The sequence below is a fragment of the Tamandua tetradactyla genome, chromosome 11 (assembly GCF_023851605.1).
Source record: "Tamandua tetradactyla isolate mTamTet1 chromosome 11, mTamTet1.pri, whole genome shotgun sequence".
NCBI lineage: Eukaryota > Metazoa > Chordata > Mammalia > Pilosa > Myrmecophagidae > Tamandua > Tamandua tetradactyla.
Genome location: NC_135337.1, coordinates 81,234,551 through 81,259,894, shown reverse-complemented (window position 1 = coordinate 81,259,894; position 25,344 = coordinate 81,234,551). Strand labels below are relative to the sequence as shown.

Below are 25,344 nucleotides of genomic sequence, written 5' to 3'. Positions count from 1 at the left end.
CTAGGGCTGCTTTTGGGGAGACACTGATCGGGTCATCCAAAAGTCACCCTTCCCCATCCAGTGTTAGAGGGAATGAGAACCCCTCTCTGCCCTTACCCTCAGGCGACAGGCTTAAAATTTTTAAAAATGAAAAAAAAAAATCATCATCATTGTTAAGCATTGCTGTGTTGGGTTTGTTGTTTTGTTTTTCTTCAATAAATTATTTTCTAGTCACTCACCTGAGCGTGTGTGTTGGCCAACTGGGGGCGGGCACAGAGTGGGAGGAAAGGGACTACTCACCCACCGCAAAGGTGGGGAGGGAGGAAGGATACAGAGGGGAGAACAGGGTCTCCCTTTCCCCAGCTCACCCCTCTCTGTTCTCTATTCTGCCCTCTTCTTTGGACCCTGACCCTCTCTAACCACACCTGACCAATCTTTTGAGGGGGCACATTTAAGAATTAGTGAGAAAAGCTCAGTGCCTTTGAGTTAAACAAGACCCAAGATGCAGACCTTGTCAGGACGTGCTCCTGAGAAATATCAGCCAATTACATCCTAGCTACCCCAGGGTGAAGGGGGGGGGAAAGCTTTCCCTGCAATTTTCCCATCTAGCCACTAGAGGCCAGTGTTTTGACCTAATAATAATAATAATAATAATAAGCAGAAAAGAACACTTCAGAGGACATGCCAAAAAGAAATATAGGAAAAGAGTGAAACTGAAGAAGCACTGGGGTCAGGCAGACACTGGTTTATTAGAAAAAGGAAAGAATGTAGAGTCCCCACCTTCAGCAGAAGACCTCCTGCTTGCTTGCTGACTTTTCTTAGCCAGCAGCTATGACTGCCTTTCTGGAGGTGGGGGTGATGGCCCCTCTGGCCCAGGCAGTAGTTGGTCCTCAACGGGTATTGACAACGACCCCACGGGTGGTGGCTGTCCATTTGTGGGTGATTCTTCCTTTGGTGGAGATGCCACTGGTGATGGGTCTGTCTTCTCCTCAGAGATGGGTTCCTTTTGCCAGATGTATGCCCAGCTATTCCAGTGCATGGTCCAGGACTCCCAAAATGAGGGCTTCTCCAGGGACTCTGTTTCGCTCTCCAAAGAGTTTGACTGGCTCAAAGGCAAAGATGTCAGGCTTTGTTTGGGTGTCACTGGCTGCTCTGGAGAAGGTGGCTTCTGTTCAGGCTTCTCCTCCTCTGTTGGCAGCTGCTCCTTGGAAAATCTCAAGGGGAAGCTTGTGGTGGTGGGCAACTTCTTGGAGAGAGAGGATTCATTTTCTGAAAAATAAGTGTTTTGCCTATCCCCACTCAGGGATGAGTTTGCTGAGGGGGTAGGTAGGTGGACCTCCTTGAAGAATACTTTCTCCAGGGGGGGGCGCCTTCTCTTCCCCAGAAATGGCATCTTTCGGGAATGCTGGGATGAGAACTTGAAGTTTGGGGTAAACTCTTCTTTGGATGGAACCGTGTGGTCAGCCAGCAGCTCATCGTTGGTGCCCGGTGTCTTCCGCAGGATTGTGCCCTGAGTAATGAGGTCCGCATAGCCCTCGCGGTGGGAGAAGGCATAGCTGGAGCGCCGGGCACGCGATACTCGGTGAAAATGGGGCATGGGTTCCACTACTGTGATAGCTTCTTCGCTTGGGACCTCCTCCTGCAGAACAAAGAGAGAAAGAGCCATCAGGCTCTGGCACTCTGTTTTGGGGTCACTTGTCCAACCTCGTAGGGGCCCTTCAGAGCCCTTGGTCACCATTAATTGGCCAGGCTCTTCCTTTCCCATGCTGACACCACCTGAATCCTGCCTTGGGACCAGCCAATCAGATTCCTTCCCTGGGACTCAACTCTGGACCAGCCAATCAGAGCCCTTCCCTGGTATTTAACTCAGGACCAGCCAATCAGAGCTTTTCCTTAATTTGGAGTCAGTGCCTGTGTGCCTCGGGTGCCTCTGGTGACAAAGCCAGAAGAGGCAAGCTTGGGGCAGCCATGTGTTCATTCTCGTGGTGGAAGATGGCCAGTAACCACCAGGGAGAAATGGAAAGCAGCAGGCTCGTGCCACGTCCTGGACCACCCAACATTCCAGTCACCTCTGGGGTCCATCTTGGTGGCAAACCTGTCCTCCCATGTTTCAGTGACAAGAACCAATGAGCAGCCCCTTTCCCTTTAATCGTTTCAAGGTCAATTCTGGTCACCTCGACCCTCAAGACTTAGAAGATTCTTGGGCGACATCGCCTGGTGCTGGCATCCGAGCCCAGGCTGACTTTTGGAGGGTTCCCAGCTGTGTGCATCCCCACTGGGGCCCTGAGACCTGGGGGGGGGGGCTGCTGATGGCGTCACAGGAGCACACGGTGAGGACCCCAGGCCTGCCTCACCTTGGGCAGCAGTGGCTTCTTGGTGACTTGGTAGATAAGACGTAGGGCCAGGACAGGCAGGGTGTTTAGGGACATGTTCAGCAAAACCACCAGCAGGGCAGACGGCTGGGACAGCACATTGCGGTCGGCATCTGGGGACAGTGGCAGGGTCACCACAGAGCCTGCTTGGCACTCCCCTCCTCCCAACGCCCCCACCTTCTGGCCCCTCTGCTGGCCCAGGAGGCTACGCGCTCAACAGTCTTTCTAAAAATTCAATAAAGGTGCCTCCGTTTCTCCAGATGTTAAACCCACAAAGCCACAGCGTCAGGAGGCCAGGTGTCTTCCCGCCAGTGGCTGTGGCTCGTCCAGCCCCATCTCGGGGGGCTCCGGCGGCTGGTATCTGCCTCCAGAGCCCACCTGCCCGCCTGCCCCATCTGCTGCCTTGGGGCTTACACAGAAACGAGAAGGTGTGCGGGGAGGTTTGGAAGAGCCACCAGCTTTGGGTGACACTGGTCATGAGGATGTAGAAGCAGAGGCTGAGGACAATGGCCAGCACCGACAAGACCGTCCAGTACTTGATGATCAGGATGACCTGATGGGGGTGGAATTGAGGGGCTGGTAAGTAGCTGGAGGATGGGAAACACCCATGGTAGGGCTGTGGGGCCAGGACACCAAGCTCAAGCCACCACACGCAGGAAGGGCCTCCACCAGCCCCTGTGTGCCAAGCAGGGGGCATGGTGATGTTGTGACAGGGGCACAGTGGGCATGACAGGGCATGGAAGGGGCATGGCAGGGTGCGACATGGCAGGGCAGCCTCTCACCTCCATGGTGATGGACAGCATCCCTGACAGGGCCACGACGACGGAGAAGGACTGGTGGTCGCTGAAGCTGTGGGGCCCGGCTGTGTCATAACAGATCCACAGGCTCACAAAGAAGTTGACCAGGGAGGTGGCCATGCCGTGGACGATGGCTTGGAAGAAGACCCAGTAGTTGAAGAGCTCATCCCTTTGCCCAGCCATGTACAGCTCTGGCATTTTCAGGCTCTTCTCCGCACTCACATCCTGGGGGTGGGGGTGGAGGGTGGGGAGAGAAAAGGGAGTTGCAGCGCCTTGGGACGGGCCCCTAGCAAAGATCTGGACACGCTTCCCCGCCCCTATCCATTTGGTAGCCTCTTGCCACGTGTGACTGTTTACATTTAAATGCATTAAGATGAAATAAAATGTCAGATTCTGGTCCTCAGCAGCACCAGCCACAGTGTGAGGTGGGCAGAGTTGGGGGGTCTTGGTGACCCCTGTACTGGACAGCACAGATGTGGAACACGGTCATCATCAGAGAATGTTCCAGGGGATGGCTTCTGCTCCAGATCAGGGGCCTCTTGGGGCTGGGGGTGGGATGCACGTGGGAGAAACGTCTCTCCCTCCCTTCCTCTCCCCACTGCACGGATGGGCAGACAGTGGGGCTGGGAGTATGGGGGAAGGGAGAACCCACCAAAGGATGCTGGGCAGGAGGGCTACTGACCCCTGGTGTCCTCTCAGAGCCACTCCCACCCCCATATCCCCAGGGTGGATGGAGAAGGGGTATAGAGATGGGAGGTCTGGGGGAGGAGAGGAGGCCTTGACATGCTCACCTGCTCAAAGAGGCCAATGTACAGCACAGGGAGGGTGGTATAGAGCAGGTTGAAGAGAGCCAGAAACCAGCCCTCGTATAGGGGCTGGAGGAGGGGAGAGAAGAGGAGAGATAGTGAGGTTAGCCACTGGATGCCAAATGACCAGCAGCAGAAACTTGTCTCTACTTGCAAAGTAGAGCTAGCTTGGCCCCTGGTGGGGGAGGATTCCTAGTGAGTTAGAAAGTTGCATTCTAATGAAGCCTGGGGCGAAGACCAGGTTTGGGCCGAGTGGGGGCTTGATGTAGGCTAGAGTTAAAGTTGGAGAGAAAAGCATGGAGCTGACTCTTTCAGGCTTAACTCTTTCAAGGCGGCACCTGGGAATATGTTTTTTAATTGGATGACTTTGATAAAGAGCTACAGGAGGAAAAATGTCTAGTGAATGCTCCTTTGGTCACAGGGGCAACTGGTGTGACCCTTCCAGGAGCCAACCCAGATGAAAAAAAAATTAAGTCCATGCTAGGATTGGAGTCAAAGGGCAAAGATATTGTCGATAACAAGAAGCAAGTTTCTCACTGTTGAATTAGGGAGGTGCAAATAACTGAAGGAGAAAGGCTAAAATGAATCTGATGGTGTGGGACTAGAATTGGAGGGAAAAGTAAAAATGGGGGGTTTTGATATGTATGTGGATAGGCACAGCTGAGGAAGTGTGTACGGAGGTGGGTTCATTTCTGTGCATTTCCAAACTATCTCTGCTGAGAGAGTTGTGACACTCCAGCAGCCACGAGCACACACAGAGCTCAGCTCTTGGGTGTCTAAAGCCCATTCTCTCATAAAAGAAACTGGGGTCCCCTGAGGAAGTAGCTGATTCCAGAGCTGGGGCAGGGAACATACAGATGACCCTGGAATTTCTTGGGGTGCAACAAGTAAGGACATGCTTGGAGAGCAGCAGGTACAAGTCAAAAACATTGAAAGCAGGGACTCAAACAGATATCTGCACACCAACGTTCATAGCCACATTATTCACATATTGCCAAAAGATGGCAGCAACTCGTGTCCATCAACCAATAAATGGACAAACAAAATGTGTTCTCTTTCCATAAAAATGGAATATTATTGTGCTGGTTTGAAAGGAAGTATGCCCCCTAGAAAAGCCATGTTTTAATCAAAACTCCATTTCATAAAGGTAGAATAATCCCTATTCAATACTGTATGTTTGAAACTGTAATCATATCATCTCCCTGGATGATGTGATTTAGTCAACAGTGGCTGTTAAACTGGATTAGGTGACGACATGTCTCCACCCATTTGGGTGGCTCTTGATTGGTTTATTGAAGTCCTATAAAAGAGGAAACATTTTGGAGAATGAGAGATTCAGAGAGAGCAGAGAATGCTGCAGCACCATGAAGCAGAGAGTCCACCAGCCAGCGGCCTTTGGAGATGAAGAAAGAAAACGTCATGAAACAGGAAGCCAGGAGAGAAAGCTAGCAGATGACATGGTGTTCGCCATGTGCCCTTCCAGATGAGAGAGGAACCCTGACTGTGTTCACCATGTGCCTTCTCACTTGTGAGAGAAACCCTGAACTTCATCGGCCTTCTTGAACCAAGATATCTTTCCCTGGATGGATGCCTTAGATTGGACATTTCTATAGACTTGTTTTAATTGGGACAATTTCTTGGCCTTAGAACTGTAAACTAGCAACTTATTAAATTCCCCTTTTTAAAAGCCACTCCATTTCTGGTATATCACATTCCAGCAGCTAGCAAACTAGAACAATTATTCAGCCAATAAAATTAAAGGAGTTCTGATCCATGTGATGACACGGATGAATCTCAAAGACCTCATGTCAAGTGAAACAAACCAGATACAAAAGGACAGTGTATGAAATCATCTGAATGAGTAAATCCACAGGGTCAGATCTGGAGCATAGGTCACCAGGGGCCAGGCTGAGGAGTAGGGAATGGGGAGTTAATGCCTGAGTTGTACAGTTTCTATTTGGGGTGACTGTAAAGATTTGGTAATGGATGGTGGTGATGGCTGCATGAATTAGCGCATGTACTTAACAGCACTGAATTAAATATGGGGAAATTTTAGGTTGTATATATGTTACAAGAATAAAAAAAAGGCATAGGGGCTGTCCTGGTCTGAAAATGTTATGTACCCCAGAAAAACCACGTTCTCTTGATCCTCTTTCAATATTGTTTAGGGTGGAACCCTTTGATAGATTGTTACCATGAAGATGTAACCCTGGCAGTTGTGAGTTTGACTTCGTGATTAGATGGAGCAGTGTCGCTTTCATTTAAGGTGTCTCTTGATTAGTTTACTGGAGTCCTTTAAAAGGAGAAACATTTTGGAGGGAGCTCAGAGCAGTCAGAGCCAACATTGGGACCCGAAATTTGGAAATGCAGAGAGAAAACGTTCCTTGGGAAGCCAGAGACCTCAACAGATGCCAGCCACGTGCCTTCCCAGCTGACAGAGGTGTTCTGGACCCATCGGCCTTTCTTGAGTCAAGGTGTCTTTCCCTGGATGCCTTAGTTTGGACATTTTTATAGCCTTAGAACTGTAAACTTGTAGCTTAATAAATTCCCTTTTAAAAAGCCATCCCATGTCTGGTATATTGCATTCTGGCAGCTCTAGCAAACCAAAACAGGCTGACTTGAAAGGAAACCCAGTGGCCAAATATACAACAATCTGGGCAGCATGGTGTAGCCCACAGAATAAAATAAATATCCATGAGTCCAGAAGGACAGAGGTAAGTGGTGGATAAAGAAGTGGAGGTGAAGGGACAGGTCTTCCTAAAGAAGATTCCCAGTTCCTAGCCTAGCAGTCTCCTTCCAAGGCTCAGTTCTCACTTTTGATCATTGTCCTTGGTTACATGATGTTCGCATCAGGGGATGCAGGGTGAGGGGCACTCGGGAACTCTTGGGAACTTTTATGTATGCCTAAATTTATATCAAAATTTAAAATAAAAATAAATCACATCTTAAAATGCTGAGAATATTTAAAATATCACCATTTGCCATCAGTCACCAATGGATGCTCAAATTAGTATGATGAGAAACAGGTTATTTGCCAAATCTCAAATGATTTCCCCTGAAAAGGGAAAAGTCATTTCAAAGGGGCAAATAGTAACTCTACAGTGGAGGAAACTGGCAGCCTCTGCCTGGACCAGCGTTCAGGGTCACCCACCACGGTGAGATAAAGCTGACAGCCCCCATGAGGGGGCCCAGCCCCCCACCCCTCTGCCTGGGGGTTTTCTCTACATGCACTACTTCCAGCTTGTCAGGAGGGGCACCAGACAGGCTCCAAGTGGGGGGCTGCTCCCAACACCTGGCCGGTCCCTTCAAAGGTGACCAGGTTGTGAAAGCAAAGACTGAGGAGCTTGCCCCTCAGGCCAGAGGAACCCAAGGAGACGTTACAGTGAAATGCAATGGGGTGCCCTGGTTGGATTCTGGACCAGAAAAGGGACATTAGTGGGACACCTGGCAGGAGTGGAGTAAGGTGTGGTCAACGGGTAAGTACTGCACCAAAGCAAACTTCCTGCTTTTGATTATCACCCTGCAGTTAAGCAAGATGACAGCAATCTTTAGGAAAGCTGGGCAGGGCTGGAGTGGCAGTGGACGCCAGAATACGGCCACAACTTTGCCAAGCCTGAGATTACTTTCCAATGGAAAATTTAAAAGTAGATAAAGGTAAAGGAGGAAACAAAAGGTATTTCTCAAGGAGCCTCTGTAAGTTCCTTCTCAAAGGCCCATGGATGGGACGGGGAACTCACTCCTTCTCAATGCCATCTCTTTTCAGGCAATTTCCTTCCACGCCGGGGCAGTCAGCCACCCCAGGGCTCTCCCAGGAGAGCACCCCTAAACTTCATCAGGATCCCGTGGAGTCTTGAAGACAGGGCGCGCCAGTCCCCACTGTCCTAAATTCTGGGACTTGATCTAGCTTCCCTCAACTGCTCCCCTGGGAGGCGGGCACTTTTGGAGCATCTGCTCAAGCCAGCTCCCAGGCTCTGATCGCCAGGCCAGAAATACCTGACAGCACCGGTTTATGCAGCAGGGCAGGGGCCGCCCTCTCGCTTTATCTGGCTTCTATACGTCTACACGTCCATTCTCCGCAAAGGCGGTTGCTGTGTGACCTTCAGGCAAGCCCTGTACCCCCTCTGGGCCCCGAGCCACGAGGAGCCCGGCAGCGGGTTAGGGTGCCCCTCCGGGAAGGACGCGGCCGCCCTGCGGTGCCATCCCCCAGTCCCGACGCTGCGGCCGAGGCCGAGGCGCACCTGGGCGGTGAAGCCGCTGTAGAAAGCGAACCAGAGCTGGACCATCATGCTGGCCAGCGTCTTGTAGATGAAGTAGCGCAGGAACTTGCAGACGCGCAGGTAGGACCAGCGCCCGTGCACGAGCAGCAGCCGCTGCAGGAAGCAGAACTGGCCCAGCACGTAGTCGCTGTTCTGCACCGCCTGCATCCCCTCCTGGCCCGTCAGCCCCACGCCGATGTGGGCCGCTGCGGGGCAAGCGCAGCCCGTGAGCCCCACCCACCCCCGGACAGGCTCGCCCCGCCCCGCCCCGGACGGACCCCGCCCCGGCCCCGCCCACCGGAAGGTCCGCCCCGCCCGCCTGGACAGGCCCCGCCCCTCCCCACTCAGGCCCCGCCCCATCCTTCCGCACGGACCCTGCCCTGGCGTCGCCCCGCCCCCGGAAAGCTCCACCCGTGCAGGCCCCGCCCCCGGATGGCCCCTCCCCTGGCCTCGCCCCGCCCCCCGCCCGCCCGCCCGCTCACTTTTAATCATGTTGACGTCGTTGGCGCCGTCCCCGATGGCCAGGGTCACTGCCCCCTGGTATTTCTTGACCAGCGCCACGATCAGCGCCTTCTGCTTGGGCGTCACCCGGCAGCAGATGACGGCCTGGCACTGCGAGGCCAGGTCCACGAAGGCCCGCTCTCGCTGCGCTTCCGGGCTCTCCCTGGGGGTCCTGCGGCAGGCCCTCCAAGCCAGCCTCGTGTCCCTCAGCTGGCCCCCAAAGGACTGCCACGCCCGGGACAGCTGCCCCGACCTCGGGGGCGCCTCCTCCTGCTGCTGGCCCGGCTCCCGCCAGACGTCGTCCTCCATGCGCACGTGGTGGACCAGGGCACGCGGCTCCCTACTCAGGGACAGCAGCAGCTGGTCCTGTCCGCAGGGCGGCAGGGTGGGGTGGGGAGAGGGGCAGGGCAGGGTCAGCAGCCGGCGCCACAAGGGGCCCAGCCCAGGCCCTCCCAGGGCTCCTCAACTCCGGGCCACCTCCTCCCAGGCTCCCCACCTCCAGGCCTCCTCCCAGGCTCCCCACCTCCCGGCCCCCTCCTCCCAGGCTCCCCACCTCCCGGCCCCCTCCTCCCAGGCTCCCCACTTCCCGGCCCCCTCCTCCCAGGCTCCCCACCTCCAGGCCTCCTCCCAGGGCTCCCCACCTCCCAGCTTCTAGGCCCTCGCCGCTTCCTCCAGGACCTCCCGGCCTCCTAACCTGTCCCCTTGCTCCCACCAGCTGAGTCCAACCTCTTGTCACTCCCCCCACCCCCACCTCCACCTCCCTCATCCTCTCCAGCAGCAGCCCCCAGGGCACTCTCTGTCCCCCTCTCCTCCCCGAAGTCCCTCCCATTCTCTCTCCGGCATCCACACTGACCAGGAAGTCCCCATTGATGACCATGGCCATCTTGACGTGCGACAAGAACCGGGACTGCTGTGGGTCCCTCCGGCCGGCCAGGTTGTTGTTGCTCTCCCCGTAGGCCTCCAGGATCCGGCTGGGGAGGGGAGGTGTCACCGGCCTCTGTCTACTGCCTGCTCCGGGCCTCGGTTTCCCCCTCTGTCGAGGAACCTCTGAGACTCGGGCCACGCAGACGCCAAGAGCCTGGGGACTGTGGCTAGGCCAGGGGTGCCCTGGAGCCCTCCCCTGCCCCCACCTCCCTCCGGCTCCCCTACCCCCTCTCACATAATCTCCTTCTCATCCAGAATGAGCATGTCCTCCGACAGCAGGTGACAGGCGAAGCCAATATTCACGGCCGTCTCTGCAAGCCAGCCCTGCTCAGCCAGCTGCTGCCCACCCCAGACCGCACCCATGCCCCCAACTCAGGCCACACCCTCCTTGCCCCTAACCCTCCTGGGAACCGGGACCCTGCCAGTCACGCAGCACACCCACCCCCTGGCTTCTGCAATTGGTGGAGAGAACAGCGTGTCACACAGGCTGGTCAATGAGAGCCAGCCCTGGGACTTTTTCTGGGGCTGGGGCTGGGGCTGGGGCTGGGTCTCAGGGACTCCCAGAGAGGTAGGCCAAGGGTCCATGATACCTTTAGGGACCCACAAAAAAAAGAAAAAAAAAAGCCTTAATTGCTTTTAAAATCAAGAGGGGAAAAAAAGTGAGAATAATGCAGCCTGGATTCAATTCGTCTTTATACCAACACGGCTGCAAAATACCTTTTTTTAAAATTTATTTATTTTCCGTTAGGAGAAAGTTGGAATGCAGCCCTGCTGGTACCCTGCACCTGCCCCAGGATGCTCCCCGACAGCGGGGGGTGTTTCCCCAAGGATCCACAGGGGCTGCATCTCATGATGGGTGAGATAAGGCTCGGGGATCACAGGGTGGGGGGTTCCAAGCCTCACGTTACTCCTAACTTGCTGGGTGCCCCCAGCAAGTGGTTCAAGCTTCCCTAGCCCCACTCTGCTCCCCACCCCCGCCGCAATCCCACAGGGGAAAGATGACATTTTCACCAGAAGCCCAGCACAGCCCCTTGCCCAAGGGGGGCCGTGCACAAAGCCGCGGGCGTGATTCTCATTCATTTCTCCGGTTTCCTTCATCCCCAGGGATGCCATGGAGAGAAATGCTTAACCCACGCAACCCCTCACCCGAAATAAAAAATGGGGCGGGCCGGTGGTGGGAGTCTTGGCAGATCCTCCGAGCCCTTTCCTACACCTCTTCCTTCTCCCGGAGCCCAGAGCCCCCCTACTCCCACCGGAGCCCACCTTGCTTGTCTCCCGTTAGCACCCACACTTTGATGTTTCCTTTCTTGAGACATCTGATGGTGTCGGGGACACCGTCTTGGAGTCTGTCCTCAATGGCTGTGGCTCCCAGCAGCTGCAGGGAGGGATGTGCAGTGGCGGGGGGGGGGGCAGGCAGGAGAGAGACTGAGCCGGGACTCAGCCCCCTGGCAGGCGCCGCCCCGCCCGCCCCACCCCTGCCCCTGGCGTGTCCCCGCACCTGCAGGTTTTGCTCCATCTCTTCATACACCTGGTGCAGGGCCTGCGCCCGGTGCTGCAGCAGGACGCTGGCCTGCAGGTGCCGCTGGCTCCACTCCTCATACGTGGCTCTGTCCACCTCCTTGTAGGCCAGGCACAGCGTCCGCAGGGTCTGCTCAGCAAAGGCCTGAGGCCCGACCACCGGGCGTCACCAGCCACTCCCCCAAGCCACCTCCCCGGGGGGCTTCTCCTTTCAGACTCAGCCCCAGCCTGCAGAAAAGCCCCACCCTCCCTTGGGCTTCCCACCCCCCTGCCACCCCCACCCCTGACCCCGGCTATGGCCGGGTGTCACTGCTTCCTGCCTCCATCGCCACCTTTCCCCCAGCTTTGCAGCCCAAGAGTGGGTGGCCACAGCTGTCACTCTTGACTGGAGGTGGGCAGGGACCCCATAGGCGGCTTCAGACGGGCCTTTGTGCTTCCTCAGTTTACCTATCCGTCCCTCGGGGTGACTCATCCGTGCCAGTCTTGCTGAGCTCCCTGGCTCTGACCTCGGACCATGATTTTGACCTTGATCCCCCAGCTCTGGGTCAGACACTAGACACCTGGCTGCCACCCATCCCCTGGGAGAGCAGGGCCACCCTTCCACATACCCTCTCTGCACGCCCCCAGACTGAGCAAGCTGGAGACACAGCAAAACCCCTAGGGACCCCCCACCATGTCAAGGCCAGGCCAGAATAGAGGGGCTGGGGGCTGGGGAAGTGACAGCCCCACGGGAGGGGAAGAGTAAGGGAGGCTCCCTGGAGATGGGGACATTGCAGGTGAGTAAGCACTGAGGACCACAAGATCTTGAAATTGCAAGCTGGAAATTGGGGACCTGGGCAAGGGCATGGGGACAGCAGTGAAACAAGGAGAACCCAAGCTGGAGAGACCAGCAGGAGGCAGAGCCTGCCTAAATGCTGGGCCTAGGAGTGGGTGGGCAAGACAGGAAAGATGAGAGGCAGGGAGGGCTCAGCTGTCCCGGAATCCAGGCAGGCGGTAGAGGTACCCATGTCTAAATTAGACAAAGTTGCCCTTCCCAGCCCATGTGCATGAAACAGGGGTAGGGGGCACCCTTGTTCAGTGTGCAACCTGCTCAACCATGCACGGCCACCCCGTGCTGCAGCCTGAAGCCGTTTCCCTGCACCCGACCCACCCCTCTCCCCCGAGGGACTCACGGCCAAGGCCTCCTCTGTGGTGAACTCGGCAGCACCTCTCTGGTGCAGGCGCTCAAATATGACGGTGTCCGCGCCCTTGGTGTAGAGGCAGATGGAGCCCTCGGGGGTGCGGACTGTGGGGTGGGGGGCAGAGGCCTGGCTGCTCACACATGCTCCTCTCCCAGCCCCAGTGGCGGACGGGAGCGGGGGGAGCGGGTGCCAGGCGGCGACTCACCCAGCACGGACATCCGCTTGCGCACGCTGTTGAAATCCATCATGGCCAGGACCTGGTAGACCCGCTCCTCCCCCAGCTCTACCACCGTGATGGTGTCCTGCGTGCGCGACAGGAACACGTAGCCGAAGTTGCGGGCGGCCGTGACTAATGCCTCCTCGTCTGGGGACGCCGCCTTGTACAGCAGCTGGTCTGGGAGGCAAGGGGCGCACTAGCTGTCTGCCAGGCCCTCCTGGAGCCACCTCTTGGGCCCCACCATCCAGGCCCACAGGATAGAGGCGGAAACGGGCCCCAAAACAAAACTTGGAGCCCAGGGTCTCAGTGGCCCACCTCTTGCTTTGAATAACAGAGCCCTTAGGCTCAGGCTCCCCAGTTGGACATTGTTTAGGTCTGTTGAGAGTCCACCCCTCCCTCCACATCCCAATCGTGAGCGGTCTTGGCTCCAAAGAGTGGGGCTTGGGTCACGGGCCTGGGCAACCTCTCAGGCGGAGAACAGGGGGTGCCGCCTCACTCACTGTCCTCCTCCTGCACCATCACCGTGTGGCAGAGAGCCAGCAGGCGCCAGAACTCCCGCACCATGGCGTTCTGGTTTTCCCGCACGGCCCGCAGGAGCGCCGCATTGTGGAACAGCAACTTCCCGTCAGCGAACTCGTTCCAGAGGTAAGGGTTCACCTGCATGGTGGGCGGGAAGGGGCACGGGCAGGCTCTGGGGGGTTGCCTACCCGTCCCTGCAGCCCCCAACCTCTCTAGGCCACAGGGCTCACCTTGTGAATCACCTCCATGTCCTCGCTGTCTGGACCTGAGGACAGACCCAGCTTCAGGCCCCTGTGCTCCAGGGTCCCCTAGGGGTCTCCCACGTCCTCCCAAATCCCAGGCTTCCCTGGAGGTCCTCTGGACAAGCCAGGGCCTGGGGCTTCCTGCTGGACTAAAGGGAGAAAGATGCGACCCCCATCTGCTAAGTGTTGCCAAAGGGCAGTTCGGAGTGGATTCGGCCTCCTGGTCACGTTTCTTGTGACCCTCCTTTAGTGCTTTTAAAACTGGGTCTTGGTTACCTACATTTAATAATTGGGGGTTTCACATAAAAATCTCCTGGCAATGTTTGGGGCTGATACCCACTGGCAGCTGCTCCTTTCGATCTGAGCCCAAGCTGTCCAGATTGCCTCAGACCCCACCACTCCCTGTTGCCTACCAGTTAAGGAGGAGGTGGCATTTCCCAGGAGACGTGGGCTCCTATTTTAAGATGGGACCTGCAGTTGCTTCCCATACCCATGGCTCTGCCCTCTGCACCCACTCATGGCCCCATGGGTTTCTGGAAGATTCTGACCTAAGCTGAGCTAGGTCAGCTACCTACCTGACCTAGCCGGCCCAGGCCCCAGGGTCCATGGCCAGTTTTTGTACAGCTCAAGAGCTAAAAACGCTGCGATGTGAACATTTATTACTGGTTGGGGAATCTTCATTTCATTTATAATGAAAAGCTCCAGAATGTGAGCATTCCATGAAGATCACATTTCGGCATCCACCAATAAAATAGTCTGGGCTCGCAGCCACACCCACTCACATTGCACCCCACAAGCGGCCTCTGCAGGAAAAGTTCACCAACCCCGGAACAAGAAGATGTAATTTGGCAGTGGATGTGGGGGTTCAAATTCTGGCGGGGGCGTTAGATGTGAGGCTGAGCAGGAGGGTCTATTGGCCCCGTGTTGGGGTGGGATGGGGTAGGGATGCAGGTTTGCCTGGAGACAGCAGCGGCAGCCCCGTGGGGGCCTATGCAGCTCCGGGGAGCCTTCTCTGGGGCAGGCAATCCCTGGAGAGTCCAGCCCAGGGCTCTGCTGGCTCAGAGCCACCCACCTGCAACTCCCAAAGCCCACGGGGGCCCCTTTCCCCACACCTGGAACCTGGGTTCTCTGGGGGATCTGGCTGGATGGACACGCCGTGGGGGCAGGGCTCCTGTGGGTGATGCCTCCTGGGGGTGGGGCTTCTGGGGGCCCTCCTTTAGGGGTGGGGCTCCAAGAGGTGGAGCTCCCTGGGGGTGGGGCTCTCTGGTTGGGGCTCCCTGGGGGTGGGTCTCCCTGGGTGGGTCTCCCTGGGTATGTCTCTGGGGTGGGGCTCCCTGGGGGTATCTCCCTGGGGGTGGGGCCCCTGAGTGGGGCTCCAGGGCAGGGCTCCCTGGGAGTAGGGCTCCCTGGGTGAGTCTCTCTGGGTGTGTCTCCCTGGGGCTGTGTCTCCGGAGTGGGGCTCTCTGGGGGTGGGGCTCTCTGGGTGAATCTCCCAGGGTGGGGCTCCTTGGGTAGGGCTCCAGGGTAGGGTTCCCTGGGGGTGGGGCTCCCTGGGTGAGTTTCTGTGGGTGTGTCTCCCTGGGGGTGTGTCTCTGGGGTGGGGCTCCCTGGGGATGGCTCCCTGGGTGGGGCTCCCTGGGTGGGGCTCCCAGGGTAGGGCTCCCGGGGTAGGGCTCCCTGGGGGTGGGGTTTCCAGGGTGAGTCTCTGGCTGTATCTCCCTGGGGGCGTATCTCCCTGAGGGTGTGTCTCTCTGGGTGAATCTCCCTGGGGGCGGGGCTCCCTGGGAGCGGGGCTCTGGGAGGGCCTCACCATAGACCAAGCCGCCGATGCAACACTTCTTGAAGGTCATGATGTTCTGGGTGAGCGTGCCGGTCTTGTCGGAGAAGATGTACTCCACCTGGCCCAGCTCATCGTTAAGGCTGGTGCTCCGCGCCTTGGCGGGCACGTCCTGCGGCTCGCAGTACATGTTCAGGTCCCAGTTGATGAAGACGCTGTTGCCCAGGTAGATGAACTCCGCCCTGAGGGGGCGCGCTTGTCACGCCAGCCCGGCGGCCGCAGCCGGCTGCCCCCTCCCCACCCCCATCCCCACCCCCAGCTGGGGCCCTGGGGGCGGGGGGAGGGGCGGCGCCGGGACTCACAGCACGAACATGGCCATGGGCACCATGACACTGAGCAGGATCAGAAAGCCCCAGAAGTTGAAGAAGGTCTCGGTGGCGACGGTGCGCGAGAACCCAGCCGACATGTAGAAGTGGTTCTCCTTGAAGTCCTTCACCATGGACCAGAAGCCCAGGGAAAGCGCCAAGGAGGCCACCACCAGGGACAGGAAGATCTGGGAGGCAGGCGAGAGGCCGTGTGCCGTGTAAAGGGACTTACGTAAAGGATTGTGTGCCCTAGAAAAACCGTGTTTTAATCCTGATTCAATCTTGTGGGGGCAACCCTTTCTTTTAATTTCCATTCAATCATGGAGGTTGGAATCTTGAGATTATCTCCAAGGAGATGCGACTCACCCAACTGTGGGTATTAATTAGAGGGAGATGTGACTCCACCCATTCCAGGTGGGTCTTGATTAGCTTACTGCAATCCTTTAAAAGAGGAAGCCTTTGGGAGACAGCAAGAGAGCCGCAATGGAGCCATGAGAACCATAAGAGCCCGCACAGCCAGAGACCTTCGGAGATGAAGAAGGAAAACGCCCCTGGGGGAGCTTCATGAAACAAGAAGCCTGGAGAGAAAGCTAGCAGACGTCGCCATGTGCCCTTCCAGTTGAGAGAGAAACCCTGAACTTCATCGGCCTTTCTTGAGTGAAGGTCACCGCATGTTGGTGCCTTCATTTGGACATTTTTATAGACTTGCTTTAACTGGAACATTTTCACAGCCTTAGACCTGTAAACTCGCAAGTTAATAAATTCCTCTTTTTAAAAGCTGTTCTGTTTCTGGTCTATCGCCTTCTGCCCCCTGGCAGACTACAACAGGGACAAAACACGGGATGGGGTGGGGCAGGAAGGTGTGGGATTGGGGGACCTGGGAGGGGGGACCTCCAGGGAGGGGGTGGGGCTGGGGGTCCCAATAGCCTCACCATGACTACCAGCTTGTTCATCAAATAGTCCAGCTTGGTCCTCTTCATATAGATCTTGCCACAGTTCTTCATGATCTTTGTGTCAAAACCTGCAGGGCAGGGAGCAGCAGCATGGCCAGGCCTGCAGAGGGCCCCAGTGGAGTCTGGGGATGCCAGGGGCATGGTCTGAGTGTGAGCTGCCTTCTCCCTGAGGCCCAGGGGCTCTGAGAACCTGGTCTGTTTTCACATTTTCCTTCCTTTTTTTTTTCTTTACGGGCATTGTCTAGTGTCCTGGGGACCCCCAGGGGAGAGGGGTACCCCACATGTTCACTTAGGAGGCACAAAGGGGTGGGCAGGAATATTTTACGCTTGTGGAGAGCCAGCCATCTGTCCACCAACCTGTCCATTGTCCATTCATTTGTTCACCTATCTGTCTGTCTGACTGCTCATCCATTCTTCTGTCCATTTGTCCATCCATTCACTCGTTCATCTAGTGAAGCTTCTGCTCATTCATCCTTCCTTCCTTCCATCCTTCTTTCCTTCTTCCATCCACCTATCCATCCAGCCATCCTTCCATCCATCCATCTATCCTTCCTTCCTTCCATCCATCCATTCATCCATCCATCCTTCTATCTTTCCATTCACCTATCCACCCAGCCATCCTTCCAACCATTCATCCATCATCCTTCCATCCATCTATCCTTCCAACCATCCATCTAGCTATCCATCCCTCAGTCCATCCTTCTGTCCATTCACCTGCCCATCTATCCATCATCCCATCTGTCCATCCAGCTTTGCTCTCCACAAAAGCAACCCATTTTCCCTAACCAAAACAAGGGTGCTGGCTGCAGATGCCCCTTCTTATCATTTCAAAACCCAGGGCAAAGGAAAGCCAGGCCAGGAGCCCTATTTCACCCAACAGATCCATGGCAGCCAGACCTTGCTTTGCAGAATCTCACCAACTGCTTTAGGGTCTTACCCACCCCTTTTAACATGACAGCCCAGGCTCCTCAGCCCCCACGGAGGCCATACCAGCATAGATGACCAATCCATAGCAGGTGTCCGTGTTCCGGATCTTGCAACCACGTAGGAGGATGTTGCCACTGTCCAGGGGGTACTTCTTGCCCTTCCATTCCAGACACCCCACAAAATCGTGCATCCGACTGTTGGGCTCCTCGCACACGATCTTGCCTATGGGGGTCAGGCAGTCAGCAGCCTAAGAGCATGGCTGGGCTCAGCCCTTTACCTTAGGCTCCCTGTCACCTTCCTCCAATTGGGTGGGGCAACTCTGGAGAGGAACTTGACCCACTGGCTCCTCCAACCCCCACACACAGCCTCCTCTGAGAGTGTCCAAAACTAGCCTCTTGGGCCTCAGGGCCTTTGCATGTGCTGTTCCCTCTTCCAGGAAGGCTTTCTGCAACTCACACCTCCTCAGGGAAGCCCTCCCTGATCCTGTAACCTGAGCAGTCTCTCCACCCTCCACCCTATAGCTCCCTCCCTTGAATTCTGATCCTGGATGTATCTAGACCCTGATTCGTGTAATGATGCCATTAATATCTGTGAATCTTGTGAGAGCAGGTGCCAGGCTTGACTCGCACATGCTCAGACCCCAGGACACAGCCCAGCAATTGGCACACAGTAGGCATTCAATAAATGTGTGAGATGAAAGAAAAGAAGGGAAGTCCACACACACAGGAGAATCAATACCAGGAAACAGTAGGAGACAAATGCTAAGCCAAGATGTCATCTTCCAGAAGCGGGAGGTGGGGGGAGTGGGGATGGGCACCTAGTGTTTGTTTTAATATCATACTGTTTTTAAAAATAATTGAAAAAAAAAACCTAACCAGGCTACAGCATGTTTTGGGACATCATTACAAAAAATGCCCCAACTTGTAAATGGATATGGGGGACACAAAATAGGCCTGGGATAAGCAGTCCTGCTAAAAACTATCCTGACCCCAAGGGTCGGTAAATGAGCATGAGAACAAGCAATTATTGAGCACTGACTGCATGCCCACCTGGATACCACCCAGCACCTTCCCCTCCAGCCTCCTCCCCCATTACCGTCACCCAAAACTCCCACCCTGGAAGCTCGCCATCCTCTTTATAGTGGTCAGTTCGTGGTGGGTGATGGTCGGGGCCTGTCTGAACTTTAAGTTGGTCTCCCTGGCAATGAGAAGAGCAGGCAGTGGTGGCCGACAGCAACAGGACCAGCAGCCCCAACCCCTACCTCTGGGATCCCTTGAACATTTTCGCCAAGCCCCTACTGCGTGCCAGCTGTCAAGGTGGCACGGAGGCCTCTCCAGAGAGCTGTGGCCCAAGCCCAGGCCTTCTTGCCCTCGGGGCAGCATGGCCTGGTGCACAGTGGGGCCTCCAGAAATGTGGTGCCAAGAAGGCAGATTCCTTCCTGTTTCATTTTTAGGGACTTGCAGGCCGCCCCCTGTAAACGCTCAGGGGGCAGACCCTGGCAAGCGGGGATGGGAGGGGATGCTCTGGGCCTCGTGCCTGCACCCTGCACCTCCCCCCCTTGCACCCCCAGCCCCAGGGGAGACGCGGCTTCTTACCCATCGATGTCAGCTGTCTCCACGTAGCACAGGCTGCTGGGCTCCGAGCTGGCCAGCAGGAGCAGGTCAGCCTGGGAGAACAGGGGCAGCGTGGCAGCAAGGGGCACCCAAGGTGGGAGCAACTTCCCAGCTGGTGGGGGCAGGGGGAGGGGAGGGGAGGCAGCTTCCGCCCCGTGGGGAGCACTTGGGCCAGTCTGGGGGGGTTGAGGGGTGTCTGGGTTGAGCTCACCGGGACAATGCTCTCCTTGTGGAGACACACCACGTCGCCCACGCACAGGTCCTTCCATTTCTTCCACAGGAAGCTGAGGAACGGAGATGGCAAGTGCAGGAGGGGCCTCTCCAGGCCCAGCTCGGGGACCCTGGACTCCCTCCCCAGTACCCCTGGAGGTGCCTTACTGCACAGGGCCCCTACCTGCAGGCCACTGACCCTGGGAAGCTCCCCTGCTGTCCCCCCCACACCCCCAATTTCCCTCCTCCCAGCTATATGCTGGGTCCCAGGTCCAGGACCCCAACTCTGAGTTTGCAGGGGTCAAGGGCCCTGGGCTTCTCTGTTCCCATCCCGGGGCTGACCCCGGGTCTGGAAGACAGCAGGTGCCTAATAAGTGCTGGCCAGGGTCCCCCTGTCAGACTTGACGAGGGCATCTGGACTTTAGACACTGTACCAGGCAACCCCTCCTGCCATTCCGACCCGGGGCGGAGGTGGCGAGCTGGTGTCTCCTCTGCCTGGATAAGACCCCCACCCACTCCTCTCTCCACCCCACCCCTGCTGCCGCTGCCCCCAGCCTTACTTTCTCCCCTGCAGGATCTGGCAGGGCCTGTTGTTGATGGCTTTGTCACTCCTGTGCCGCCCCTGGATCAAGAGGGGGTGTGGTCAGAAAGATGCCTCGCCCATATCCCCAGGCTCGGGGGGTGGGGGGTGGGGGGGGCGGGGGGGGGCCCTGCCTAGGTAACTGCCCAGCGGCAGACCAGCAGTTCCTTCCCACGAGGACACCCAGGAATGCAGGCGTCCTTGTCTACCAAACCCCACCTGCGCTGTGTCTGCCCAGGGAACCCCGGGGCTGAGGGCTGCAGGACCAATGGCCATTGGCAGGAGAAGGAGAGCTGACTGCGCCTACCAGGGCCATCAGAATCATTGGGCTGACGGATGGTGACCAGCTCATCCCCCTCGGGTGGGTGGCTGCCAAAATAAAGCGGCCACCGCAGCCCCTGCTGGACGGTGGGGAGGGGGTGTCTCCGTATTGGGAATGCGATTAATCCCAACCGCCTGCTTGGCAGGTGTTCATGATGGGAAATTTTTTATATATATTTTTATATATGTTTCCACATTTGAAGAAAAGAAAGAGCAACTAAAGAAACCAGGACAATTACACGCAATATTAATTGCACTCCTGGGTGAGACCTCAAGAAAAGGCTGAAAAGGGCGTTGCTGGGACATATGAAAATATGGGACCACAGACTGAAAGTTCTAGACCAATGTTCAATGTCTTGAAATCGTCAACCGCATTTAAGGTGGTTACGAAAGTATTTTTGTTCTTAGGGAATTACACGGAAATAGTCACTGCTCAAGGAGCAGGGTGTATACAAAGCCGAACTCGAATGTTCAGGAAATAGACGACAAGTAGGTAGGCAGGTAGACAGACAGACAGACAGACAGAATGACGCAAGGAAAATATGGCAAAAGGTTAAAATTGGTGGATCTGGACATCTGGGGTAGGGGGAGACGTCGGAGTTCTCTGTATGGGGTTTGGATTATTTTTGCAACCGTCGCGCGGATTGGAAAGTACTTCAAAGCGCAAAAGGTCAAAGCAAAACACGCGCGCATGCGCAGCTAGGGCAGCCTAGGGCTGCTGGGGCATCCGGATCGGCACAGCCAGCTCCTCGCTGGCCCCACTTACAATGTCGTCCACCAGGTCGCGGGAGGCGCGTATGACCAGCAGGCAGACGAGCGGGGCGAAAAGGGTGAACCAGGGCAGCGTGGAGATCTCCGGGATGGTCTGAACAGACGAGAGGGTCACGCGGGACAGCCTGGCCGGACCCCCTGCCCTCCCGCGGCTTGGCATCCTGGCTGCTGTGAGCCACCCACTGACCACCTCGGCCTCGTCCCGCCCTCTCCTCACCCACGGGCTTCGGAACGGCCCCCTCCAGCCCCACTCCCTGCCTGACGCTGCCCGTCCAGGGCCCCCTCTCCCCAGAAAACCCCTCTTCCCGTGCCCTGTCATCTCCTCCAAGGCGCCCCACCCCCCTGGGGCAGGGTGACCCACTCCCATCACTTGGTTTAAGGGCAGGGATCGCTGTCTCTGTCAGGGTCACTGCTGGGTCCCCAGCACCCAGCTTAGGGTGTGTACACAGCCAGTGCTCGATTTGTGCTTATCGAGTTGATAGGGGGAAAGCAGAGTGTCTCACTTTACCCGGAGCAGAAATGAAGATGCTGGGCGGGGGTGAGGGGTGCTTAGAGATAGAGCCCACCTGCTGAGAGGGAGGATAGCAGCCCCACCCTGGCCCAGACTACTCAGGGACCTGGGAAATGGCCCTGGAAGGCTCATTGGTCAGCTTTTATAATTCAGCATGGGTTGAGTGTTTCCTGCTTGCCAGGCCCTGGGTGGGGCAGTGGAGAACCAGCCATGAAGGCCCCACCCTCAGGGCACCTGCAGTCTGGGGGGGAGCCTGATATTTACTCATGAACCTCCCAGATGAATATACAGTGGAGGCACCCCGGCTCTACAAAGTAATGCCAAGAGAGTGGTCCAGGAGGGCTTTCTGGAGGCGGTGGCATATCCATTCTCCAGGATAGGGATTCAACTGGGGAAAGGACGGGCAGATGGAATGGTGTGGGTACAGGCTGTGAACCCTGAGCTGTCCTTCACATGGACCCCAGGGCCGCCCCCACCCTGCCCCACCTGGAGAATGATGACAAGGAGGAAGTAGAGGTTGGACATGCGGTGGAACTGCTCATACAGGTTCAGGGGCAGGAAGGTGAAAATGCTGTACTTGGCTGTGCGAATGGCATTAGTCTAGAACAAGAGACATCCGGCCCAGAAGGTTACCGCGTAGGCCCAGGGGAGCCCCCCACTGCCCATCTATCCCACTTTGGTTTCACCCTACACACCCCCAGGGCTATAATCCCAACGTTTATTGAACATCTACTGAATGCAAGGTCACAAGCCAACATTAAAACTGAACACCTACTGAACTCAAGCCTTTGAGCTAGCATTAATTGAGCACCTACTGAATGCAAGACCTCAAGCCAGCATTGAATGCCAACTGAATATGTGGGCTCAAGAGAGCATTAACCTACTGAATACAAATCTTGATCCAGCATTTAGGGGGTGCCTACTGAATGTAGGTCTCAAGCTAGCATTAACTGAGCACCTATCAAATGCAAGGTCTTGTGCCAGCATTAATTGATTGCCTACTGAATGCATGGCCTCAAGCCAGTATTAATTGAATACCCACTTAACGTAAAGAATCGTGGAACCCTGACTTCGGTATTTCTCCTAAGTGAGACACATACAAGAGGGTTCTGGGTAGGGCTCCGATGGACAGATTGCATTGTAAGGGGCGTGGATTACTTTTTATTTTAATGCAAACTGTGGAGGGGCAAAGCAGAAGCCTATGATCCACACATAAACCTAAGACTCGGTGAGGACGGGGCCCTCAGTGCTTGTGGTTGAAATACACATCGAGCAACTACAAATGCAGACAGAACTTGGAAGCACAAAAAGTAAAACCACGACAGGGGCCATGGAGGGGGGCAACCAAAGTTGATTGATGCTGGCAGCCCCACTGGGGGGGGGGAGGCAGGGGGAGTACCCACTTGGTCAAGGAAGATACAGAGGGTCAAGAAGCTGTGTGCCTGGAGTTGAGCCCGGGACAGGCAGGGACGGCACTCACCTTGTATCTGTTCCTCTGGAAACACAGGAAGACTTTTTCCTTGAACTGCCAGTGGTAGTATCTGTTGTTGGCCTTCACCACCCAGGTGAATGCTGAAGCAGGGCGGATGGATGTCACATGGGACCCAAGACAAACACTATCTAATGATTCCCCTGGGGGAAGACTAATGGCCCCCCAGGGGACCCAGGCACTGAGGATTTCCAGCTTGCGCCAGGGATGTTGGAGTTGGTAAACAAACAGGAGGGGCCGAGGACAAGACTGAGGGCCCGACTTGGCCCCTGCAACCAAGAAGATGCTCGGGAAGCACAAGTGAATCTGAAATCTGGCCCCCTGCCCGTTCCCACCCTGAGCTGTGGGCCTATCCCACGGACCTGGGGAACAGAGACCTACTAACGCCCGTTCTACGGATGGGGTAGAACAGGGGCTACTGACAGGCTCCAAGGTGTCTGAGAACACCCACCCAGCCTGGGCAGTTCAGAGCTTTCTGGGCTTGCAACTTCCAAATCCTGAGGCAAACATTCAGTGTTTGTAGCCAGGTGAGAATCCCATGCTAGACCTGTCATTGCGGGTTCTGGGAGGGGTTCCCATTCCCCCCACTTCTGCCACAGGCCTATAGGCTATTATACTTCACAACGCCCCTTCACCCACCCACCCCCACCTTATCCTCCCTTTAGTCCAGCCCTGGGTCCCATGACATGCACCTGAGTTGTCATCTTCTAGAACTTCCCGGCGGTTGAGGGTGCCCATGATGGTGGTGCTGGTGGGGGGACAAAGGCCACAGGTTATACTCAGGGGCCCAGCCTTTGTCCAAGACTCCAACAACCCCGCTTCCACCAATCCCCCCACCACAGTCCCTCAATACAACCTGCCCCCACCACGGTCCACCCCTCGGCCCTGCCCTTGCCTCCCATCACCTCTGGCTAGGGCAACCATTCCCACCTCCTGCCTGGTACCCCTGCTGCCACACCGGCTCCCTGATGGCACCCAGTGCCCAGTTGAGGGCTCAGCATCAGTTTTAGACACTTGGTAAATGTTTGTTGACCGATTAAATGTGGGCCCAGGGTTATATATTAAATGGTGAATCCTGTACATGAAGCCTGCATGTGATCTTGGGGTGCTTGGGGCAGGATCCCGTCAGCCAGGCACAGCTTCCCTGGGGGGCGTGGGGGGGGGTGCCTGCAAACCCTGATGGAGGAGGCAGAGGGTGGCACCCGGCCACCGGTGGGTGGAATTCGCCCTGGTCTGGCCCCTCCAGGGCTGCTCCCAGAGTGACCCCAGACTACACACCACAGGCATCCAGCATCGCTGATCGCTGCACATCCTCGAGCTGCCCCTCGCCAAGGGGGCCGTGGCCCCGCCCACCCCGCAGCCTCCAGCTCAGCGTCCCTCACCCTTCCTGTCTCAGTCTCAGCTCAGGCGGCCCCCACCCTCCAGGTCGGGTCACGTGCCTCCTCTGGGCGCCCCCTCCGCCTGGGGCATCCCCCGTTGCAGCTCCATGCAATGTCCCGTCTGCCTTCTGCCTCCTGCCCTGCCGGGATTGCCTGCTGAACCCCAAAACCTCTCGGGGCAGGGCCTGCTGGTATCTGAGTCATCTGGGTCCCCAAGGCCTGGGGGCCGGGGGTGGGGGGAGTGGTCCTGGCTGGGATCCAGCTTTGGTGCTATACCGGGAGGGAGGTTCGGGAGGAGGGGCACGATGGGACGCGGAGTCGGGACGAGCCCACTGAGGGGACCGGGCCGGGGCTGCAGGTGGGGGCCGAAGCCCCCCAGGTGTGCCCCGCTCACCGCAACCCCCACCTTTCCCCGCCGCGCCCGCCGCGCAGGCTTGGGATGCGGACGCCCGGGACGCAGGGCAGTGGGAGCCGCCGCTCACCTGCGCGGGCCGGGCCGGGGCGGTCCAGGGCGGCGGTGGCGGGCGACTGTTACCCCGCGCAAGCCGCCTGAAACGGGCAGCGTGGCGCGGGGTGGGGCGCGGCCTTGGGGTAGAGGCAGAGGGCGGGGCCTCGCGTGGGTAGTGGGCGGGGCCTCGGGGCTGGGGAGGTAGCGGGCGGGGCTTCGCGTTGGGGGACAGAGGGCGGAGCCTCGGGGCAGGGACCGACAAAGGGCGGGGCCCGGAGCAAGGAGAGCAGGGGGCGGGGCGTCAGGGAGGAGTGGGACGGGGGGATGGGCGGGGCCTCGAACGAGGGCACACAAGCCGGAGCCTCCAGGCAGCGCGGGCCAGGGGGCGGGATTCGGCGGCGGGATTGGCAGAGGGTGGGGCCTCGTAGAGGCTAGAGATGGGCCGTGGGGGCGTGGCTAGTGCCCGGTAGGCGGGACCAGGGGCGGGGCCTCATCGTGCGGCGCACCAGGCCGGAGAGTGTGTGGCTTGAGCCGGGCAGGGAGGGTGCGTGTCCTGGGATGCTATGTAAGAGTCAGGGGTGGGAGCCCTAGGTGGGGGACCACCTAGGTGGGCAGGGCAGCGGGACAGGGGAGATAGGACCTCTGCCACTCTGAGACTAGGTATGAGGTCTGGGCACGCACCAGCATT

At 57.2% G+C, this 25,344-nt stretch overlaps 1 protein-coding gene across 5 annotated transcripts; it reads right to left on the bottom strand.

Annotated features, from left to right (window-relative positions):
* Window positions 1-709: 709 nt before the first annotated feature.
* ATP8B3 (ATPase phospholipid transporting 8B3) lies at window positions 710-24,785 on the bottom strand. 5 transcript variants are annotated; one of them, XM_077121286.1, is made up of 29 exons: window positions 24,691-24,785; window positions 23,522-23,577; window positions 22,821-22,912; window positions 21,827-21,940; window positions 20,825-20,923; window positions 19,718-19,779; window positions 19,159-19,231; window positions 18,930-19,000; window positions 18,449-18,531; window positions 17,398-17,556; window positions 16,387-16,475; window positions 15,452-15,642; window positions 15,123-15,331; window positions 13,888-13,953; window positions 13,301-13,335; window positions 13,052-13,208; window positions 12,540-12,728; window positions 12,326-12,438; window positions 11,134-11,298; window positions 10,899-11,010; window positions 9,871-9,946; window positions 9,565-9,682; window positions 8,693-9,077; window positions 8,193-8,416; window positions 3,940-4,023; window positions 3,134-3,373; window positions 2,766-2,904; window positions 2,334-2,464; window positions 710-1,618 (listed from the first exon to the last, which is right to left on the bottom strand). In XM_077121286.1, exons 2-29 carry the CDS (start codon window positions 23,565-23,567, stop codon window positions 809-811), a joined length of 4,332 nt encoding a protein of 1,443 aa, XP_076977401.1. In that variant the 5' UTR covers window positions 23,568-23,577; window positions 24,691-24,785; the 3' UTR covers window positions 710-808. The 5 variants fall into 5 exon arrangements, with proteins under 5 accessions (XP_076977401.1, XP_076977402.1, XP_076977404.1 ...); XM_077121287.1 differs by having other exon boundaries at window positions 24,615-24,696; XM_077121289.1 differs by lacking the exon at window positions 24,691-24,785 and adding an exon at window positions 24,603-24,649.
* Between the last annotated feature and the right edge of the window lie 559 nt (window positions 24,786-25,344).